General features: G+C 34.2%; 1 protein-coding gene and 1 long non-coding RNA gene across 2 annotated transcripts; both read left to right on the top strand.

Moving 5' to 3' along the window:
• Nucleotides 1-311: 311 nt before the first annotated feature.
• Nucleotides 312-6,455, top strand: pgfa (placental growth factor a). Its single transcript, XM_059513413.1, has 3 exons — nucleotides 312-571; nucleotides 3,501-3,534; nucleotides 5,559-6,455. Exons 1-3 carry the CDS (start codon nucleotides 509-511, stop codon nucleotides 5,879-5,881), a joined length of 420 nt encoding a protein of 139 aa, XP_059369396.1. The 5' UTR covers nucleotides 312-508; the 3' UTR covers nucleotides 5,882-6,455.
• A 45-nt stretch (nucleotides 6,456-6,500) lies between these two features.
• On the top strand, nucleotides 6,501-8,175 carry LOC132107172 (uncharacterized). The gene is made up of 4 exons (XR_009424240.1): nucleotides 6,501-6,644; nucleotides 6,721-6,750; nucleotides 6,827-6,899; nucleotides 7,822-8,175. It is a non-coding gene; the product is annotated as an uncharacterized LOC132107172 (long non-coding RNA).
• The last annotated feature ends 149 nt before the right edge of the window (nucleotides 8,176-8,324 follow it).

The raw sequence follows: 8,324 nt of genomic DNA, 5'->3' as shown, positions 1-8,324 counted from the left end.
ATATGGTGCAGTATGTTAAATGTGCTAGATGTGTTGGCGTGTGTTATCTTATTCTGAATTGGGGTTAATGGTGAGTGCTGCAGTAGCTTTTTTTGTTGTTGTTGTTGTTGGAGAAACTTGCCAAACTTATGCCACAATATGGCAATGCTCTAGTTTCTGGAGTTTAAAAGGAGGCAAGTGGAACATAAAGCACCTGTCAGTCATCATAGTGAAACAGCCAAAGCAGTGCATGCACTGTTGACCCAATTATGCAGCGTTGCTCATGGTGGGCCAGTAAAGGGGAGGAGCTCAGAGGGTGGGCTGATTCACTGCGAACAAACAACACTGAGCCCATTGCCAAAAGGGAAAGTTTCTTCAGATTTCTTTTGACACCTGTAGATTATTTTAAGGAGCTACTTGGATAATTCGAGCGCCACCTAACTGAATGGCTGTTCAGTGGATGATGAATTAAAATGCAGTGGGCTCTGGAGAGAGTGCATGTGTGGAGCGGCTCTGGTTCACTCTCAACATGACGAGATTCATCTGTGTGTCGCAGCTGGCTGTGATTCTGCTCTACACTCCTCTTGTACAGGTAACTTCATCAGTTTACCATTGTCAAGTCACTGCATTAGAAAGTCTAATTCATTCTAATTAATGCAATTCATTGTAAAGGTAACACTTTAAAAAAATGATCCATTAGTTAATTCATTAATTAACATTGCACAAACAATGAACAATACATTTATTTCTGTATTTATTCATCTTTGTTAATGTTAGTTAATAAAAGTACAGTATTCATTGTTAGTTCATGCTGATGCACAGTGCATTAACTAATGTTGACGAGCACAACTTTTGATTTGAATAATGCATTAGTAAATGTTGAAATTAACATCAGCTAAGATTAATAAATGCTGTAGAAGGATTGTTCTCGCTTAGATCATGTCAGTAGTTAAGTAACATTAACTAACAGACCGTTATTCTAAAGTGTTACCATTGTAACTTCTCCATATGTGTTCTCTTCAGTGCTAAGTTACTGTAAATAACTGAAGCAACTGGTATTTACACTGCAAAAAAAAAGTTTTCTAGTATAAAATAAATATATTAAAATTCTTGAATCAAGATGAACTTTCTGTACAAGTAAAATGACTTAAGATTCAAGAGTCAATATTTTATTAGTTTTCCTTTAAATAAGCAAAATATTGTTTAGCCTTTCAAATAAGATTATTTTTCTTACCCCATTTTGGCAGATGTTTTTGTTGAAGCAACATTTTGATATTTTATTTATTTATTTGTTTGTTTATTTTTTAAATTTGTAAAATCATTTTACTTAAGAATGTTATTTATACTGGGAAAAAATAAACAAAATAAAGAAAATAAATGTTGACAAACACTGAAAATGATTTTTACTTTGTTATCCAGTACAAATATTTAAATGTTCTTTAAACAAGATAATAATTTAGAGATGCCTTAAGATATTGTCTTGGAGATATTTTAAGCAAAACAAAAAAAAAAAGCAAAATTTAAACATTTTCAGAAAACAAAACTTAATGTCATGCTTCTGAAGTGAATGTATCTTGATTTAATTAGTGTTACAGTAATTTCTTTAATGCATATGATATGTAATTGGTAAACGCAATGTTTTCCTATACTTTGGATACTTTGGCAGTTTGTAAACAGAATCAGTGCTGTTCTGTCCTCTAGATATAAGGATGAATCTTTAAATGATCTGAGCATCATATTTGCATAATAATGTCATAATTTTGAGCTGCTGATTACAAAAGTAAGTTCTTTTTTGCTCTTCCACTTTACATGTATGATGCATATGTGTTTTGTAGCATTTTTGCTTTTATAAGAATCTGTGTCGTATATAGACAACAATACATTGTATGAGACACAATTATACATTTCTCTTTTATGCCAAAAATCATTAGGATATTAAGATCATGTTCCATCAAGATATTTAGTAAATGTCCTACAGTAAATATATCAAAACTTAATGTTTGATTAGTAATATGCGTTGCTAAGAACTTCATCTGAACAACTTTAAAGATGATTTTCTCAATATTTAGATTTTTTTGCTCCCTCAGATTCCAGATTTTCTAATAGTTGTATCTCAGACAAATATTGTCCTCCGAACAAACCACACATCACTGGAGAGATGATTCATTCAGCTTCAGATCATGCATACATCTAAATGTAAAAAATTTACCCTTATGACTGGTTTTGTAGAAATTACTTCTCAAGAAGCAGGGTTGTGTTATTTTTGCCCGAAGATATGAAATCTGGAAAATGTACGCACCGTTGCAGGTTTGATTAAGTTTTTTTTAAGAACAAAAGTGACCCTAATTTGAACTAAAGTGCAATGAAGATCTTTATGGTGTTGTTTGACACTTGTGGTTATTGTATGGAAAAGAGTTGCATGAAGATTATTCAATATGTATTTCTCCTTTTGTGTTTCAAACGTGTTTGGACTGTGATGAAAGCCTGATTGCAATAGTGGCAGAGCTGCACGTCTCCCGGCTAAAGTTAGTCCCTCTCTCATCTGAGATCTGAGACCCTGTGCGCTCTAATTAATGTACAGCTCCTGTGTGTAGGCGTATAAAGGGCCCTGGCGATGGGACTGGCCCACTGACGAGCTTCCAGGGCCCTTCAGTCAGCCTCGGTTCAGAGCACAGACACAATGGGAGAATCTCATTCTCGTCTCTCATGTGGATGTGCGGAGACGTGCCTGTCCCCGAGTCCGTGTGTCTGCGCACACCAAATAAACAAACGTGCCGTGCTGCGAGAGGCTCCGGGTTCGAGTCTGTGGAGTGGAGACAGACCTGAGTGAAAATAGACAGCATTGAATGGCTGATAGCAGTGAGACACACAGTTGAAAACACTTGTGCTGCACAATTATTTTGTGGAAACTGTGATGCGTTGATGAACGGAAAGTTAAAAAAACAGCATTTATTTGAAATGGAAATCTTTTGTTACATTATAAATGTAACTTTTGATCAATTTAATGCACTGCAGTTTAATAAAAGCGTTAATTTCTTACTGAACCCAAATTATTGCATGGTAGTGTTTCACAGTTTCCACAAAAATATTGATCATGTGACACTGAAGACTGGAGGAATGATGCTGAAAATACAGCGGAGCATCACAGAAATACATTACACTTTAACACAGATTCACACAGAAAACAGATGTTTTACATTAGAATAATATTTCACTATTTTTACTGTATTTTGGATCAAATAAATACAGTCTTAGTGAGTAGGAAAGACTTATTTAAAAACAAAAAAAGCTGAGCTCAACTGCATTTTCTTTATAATTTTTTGGGTACAAACAGTTTCATTTGATGCAAAGATGTATTTCAGCTTTATTTATTGATTTATATTGGTTTGGTTAACAAGTAGTTTTACATTTTTTATATTATAAAGCGATTTGAGTTGCACTTGTAAGAAATGCGCTATGCAAATAATGTTTATTGTTGTTATTATTAGTAGTAGTATTTATTTTCATTTTCTTTTAAACAGGTTTTAACCATTCTGGGCAATTCCCACTCCAAAGGTAAGATTATTCTCCTTGTTAAATGCTATACTTCTTATTAGTGGTGGATATGGCCAAAAGTCAAAGGGTGTGTTGTTATTGACCCCTTGTGTTTTACTAAAAAAAGGGAGAGGTTTTGTTTGTTTGTTTGTTTGTTTTTTTAAGCTCAAAGAGAATCTGAAAAGGAGGCAACAAAAGCAGAGGAAGAAATAGAGGAATAATCCGAGGGAAAGAGGGAACAGGTGGAAAGAGTGCAAACAGGTGGGCAGAGAAGATGATTAACAGCTGGGAAAACGAGAAAGGGAAAGTGACAGTAACCCAAAAGACCAGAAGAGGGAGACAGAGTAAAAGGAAACAGGAACCTGACAAGACAAGACATAACAGTTTCATTCTTTTTAAAATTTGGATTTTATTTATTGTACTATGCGCTTTTAGAATTTTTATTTTTATTTGTATTTCAGTTACATTCCGCTCTAATCTTTCTCATTTATCCATGCTTCTTTATTAGGCTAATTATTTATTAATTTATTAACATCTATAGTAAACGCTTACAACTCACTAGGAACGCTAACCCTTACGAACCTTATTGACCGTGGTTGACCATAGTTTAACCATGGTATTTGTAGTAAAACTGGTTATGCTAATGGTAATCAATCATGGTTACTACACTTTTACTACAATAGGTAAATGTTTGTAAGGAATGACGGGTTCCTACCAACATCCAGCGACTAATTGTCTCTATAGCAGTCATTTTGATCAAACAATTAAATAGGCCTATATGTAACCATTGCAATATGTAACCAGTAATTTGCAAAAAACTGCTGTCTGCACTTAGTGTAAATAGAATCCACCGCTGCCATTAGTTAAACCATTGCGTCACCAAATGATTCATTGTATCGAAGCCCTCCAATCCGAACGGCTTTTGCGAATCATTTGATTCAGATCGGAACTTTGGAGTGTGTTCGTGAATCATTTCGAGAAGTGAATGATTCCTGATTCGCACTCTGAAGTCCGGATCTGAAATAATGGTTAAAGAATCATTGTCTACAGTAGATTGCTTCGCAGCTGGTTTGTGGATCTTTTGATTCAGATCGGAGCTTCAGACAGGGTGCAACGAATCTTTATAGTTTTTCTACTATGGTTAACCTATGGTTAGTGTTGCAAAACCATGGTTGATTTGTGGTTACTATGTTATTTTTTAGTAGATTTTTTGTAAGGGATGTGTTCCCAGGTTAACAATAACTAAATAAATGAACACACAGGATTGTAATGATAGGCATTCTATTGAGTAACCACAAGGTGGCAGTATAGCCTTTTCCTTCTGTGTGATGCTTATGTTTAGACGAACAAGGGACAGAAAGTTGTTGGATATAACATGTTGTGGATGTCTATAAAATAAAATATAGCTTGCAGCTCACAGAAGCTAGCAACACAAATGTTCACGCGTGACTTCTTGAATAACAGAAGGCCGAACATTACAAGGATGAATTTATAATGAAACAAATCTGAAACGGGTCATACCATTGATATCATGAGAAGTTAAAGAAATAGCCTACGCTATAAAAGTACATCTTTTTCAAAACTCCGAATCTGTTAAACCATGTGTCACAAAATGATTCACTGTTTCGAAGCGCTCCAACCGGATCGCGAATCATGAATCATTTGATTCAGATCAGAACCTCGGAGCGTTTTTCACTGATAGTATAAATATGTTGCTTTGTTTTATAATTACAGTGTATACATGTTTCTTTATTTACATTTTTGTGAGTGTGTGTTCATGTTTTTCTATTCTGGTGGGGCCTTGAATACACACAGACTCTTAGGGAGTAAACTGAGGTCCCTACGGGTAAACAAGCTCATGGATCACACAGAATGGAGATTTTGAAAATCTAAAAATGCAGAAGGTTTCCTGTGGGGGGTAGGTTTAGGTGTAGGGCTATATAATATGCGGTCTGTACAGCAGAAAAGAATTACGACTATGGAGAGTCCCCACAAGGATAGCAACCCAGACGTGTGTGTATGTGTGTGTGTGTGTGTGTGTTCAGTGATGCTGTTCCCTGAGGCGTGGGGCCGCAGTCAGTGTCGTTCTCTGGAGCAGATGGTGGAGGTGGAGCAGGAGTATCCCGGAGGAGTCGAACACATCTATAATCCCAGCTGTGTGCCGCTTCTGCGCTGCTCCGGATGCTGCAACGATGACAAACTGGCCTGTTTCCCTGCCAGCACACACAACATCAGCATCCAGGCACAGACACTGTCACCTCAGTCACATACGCTGCTTGAAGATAAGAATCTTCTACATACAGCTGTTTTCATTTCACTGCAGTTCATAGTGACGAAACATCAACAAAAACATCCGGCTGACTTCTGAACACACTGGAATCAGGGTTATTAACGAAAACTAAAGCTAAAACCAAAACCATAAAAAAATTGTTACATGAAATTAATTTAAAAAAAAAAAACCTTTGACTAAAATAAAATAAACTCTTTTTTTCAGCAACCTTCTGCAATTTTATTTAACTTCATGCACTAAATAAACAAACTAAACCTGAAATAAGAGTAATAAATTCACTATTATTATTATTATTAATATATTTTTTATTTAGCATTTGTTGTGTTTATCACTACAACAGAAAATCATAGCACTGAGTCTCGCCTTACCTAGAGTATTAAATGACATTCTGTTGTCGGTTGATTTAGGGGATTCAGTTATTCCAGTTTTATCGGACCTGAGTGCTGCATTTGATACAGTTGACCATACCATTCTTATTTTTTACATATTGAACAATGTGTTAGTATTCAAGGCCAAACCCTGAACTGGTTTAAATCCTTAATTTGTGATCTTCTCAGTAGGCATCGGAAATACGGTTTATTCAGTTGCTCCTCTGACTTATGGTGTTCCCCAAGGGTCTATTCTCGCCCCGACCCTGTTTTCTTTGTATAAGCTTCTTTCAGCATCATTACTCCAGTGTCTCCATAATGCACTATTATCTATTTATTTGGATGAGCTATTCCTTCATGTTTTGATGTGGAATGCTCTGTGTTCTTCATCAGCTGTTGAGAATAACCCCGGCGGAGAGGAGCAGAGAATATGTGCTGCTTTCCTTCCTGGAGCACCAGAGCTGTGAGTGCAGGTACATCAGTCTCTCCACTGCTCTCTCTCTCGTCCAGCTTTCTGTTTATTAATCTGACTCGCTTTCTGTCATCCAGGCCCAGACGACACCACCTGAGAAATCAGCAGTGAGTACTGATAGACTGATAGACTGATAGGTGTGTGTAGATGACCGAAGTAAAGGCTCAGAATGCTCTTCCTCAGCAGGAGGAGGCGGAAGGGCAAACGCAGGAGGAGACGGAGAGGAAGGACGGATGAGGATTGAGACACAGCCGGGGTCAGCCACACACTCACAGCACTGCTTCACACTCACTCATTAGTGCTCATAAGGGCCCACGCATACACTGCTAGTCCTAAGAAATGAGTCTCCTAATTCAATTTCTACAAGACTAAAATAGATTTGAAATAATCATCTTCTAAGCTCTTGACCATCACAGCATCTATAGCGTCTGTACATTAAAGGCATTTAATAAAGGCATTTACTTAGTCATTTTAATCAACTTATATATATACACCCATTTATATATAAACGTTTATTATTATTATTATTGTTGTTGTTTTTGTTGTTATAATTATATTTATTATTAGTCATTTTAGTGCTTTTTATACTAAATGACCAAAAATAAAACTGTATTTTTTTAATGTATTATTATTATTATTATTATTATTGTTGTTGTTGTTTTTGTTATTAATATTACCATTATTATTATAATAATTATTATTATTATTATTATTATTATTTATATTTATATTTATATTTATATTTATATTTATATTTATATTTATATATATAATATAATATATATATTTATATTATATTTATTATATATATTTATACTCTCTATATATATATATTATCCAATTATAAAAAATATATATTATTTTATTTTAATTACTATTACTGACTAAATTAGCTAATTAAATTTGAATTATTTTTTTTATTGTGCATATTTATATTGTATTTATATTCATCACTGCAGGAAGCAAAAGCGTCTTTAGTGATATATTTTTATATCCATTTATCTAAAAAACATATTATATTTTATTTATTATTAATCATTTTAGTCATTTACTATTTTTATATTTATTTCTATACACAATACTCATTATTATTATTATTATATTTGTCTATTATTATTTATATATTTTATATTAATATTGAATTTATTCATTCATACATTTATTCATATTATTTATAGATATGATGATCACTATGGCAAATAGACACAGACCATGCATCACATAAGCACTTCTGGACTTTGGATCAGGATCAGCACAAAACCCGGCTTCTAGCGATCAACACATCTGTGTTTATACTGACAGTACTGGATCACAGATTGTCTTTGAGAAACCAGTCAATAACGCTGCTAAACTGAAGGAAACAGGCTTTATCAGCGAGCAAATGTGAAATACCTCAGTGCTGCTATACAATTAACTCAACAGTCTGGGACATTTACAATAAGAATATAAAAACAATACCATGTATGTTCATATCCCCATTATGTGTCTTAATGTATTTTATAAAACAATAAACTCACAGTATTTAAAGAAATGATACTATTTGTTTTATTTTGTTAGAATGGAGTGAGTGAGTTTTAAATACAATTTAAGATATCTTTAATTCAAAATATTTAAAGATATCCAAAATACATTCGTAGATATCTGCAATTAATTTATGACTGTTGAAAATAAATATTGGTTA

This window comes from Carassius carassius, chromosome 27 (genome assembly GCF_963082965.1).
Source record: "Carassius carassius chromosome 27, fCarCar2.1, whole genome shotgun sequence".
In the NCBI taxonomy this organism is placed as follows: Eukaryota; Metazoa; Chordata; class Actinopteri; order Cypriniformes; family Cyprinidae; genus Carassius; species Carassius carassius.
Note: the sequence above shows the minus strand (reverse complement) of the source record. Positions and strands in the feature narration are given on the sequence as shown.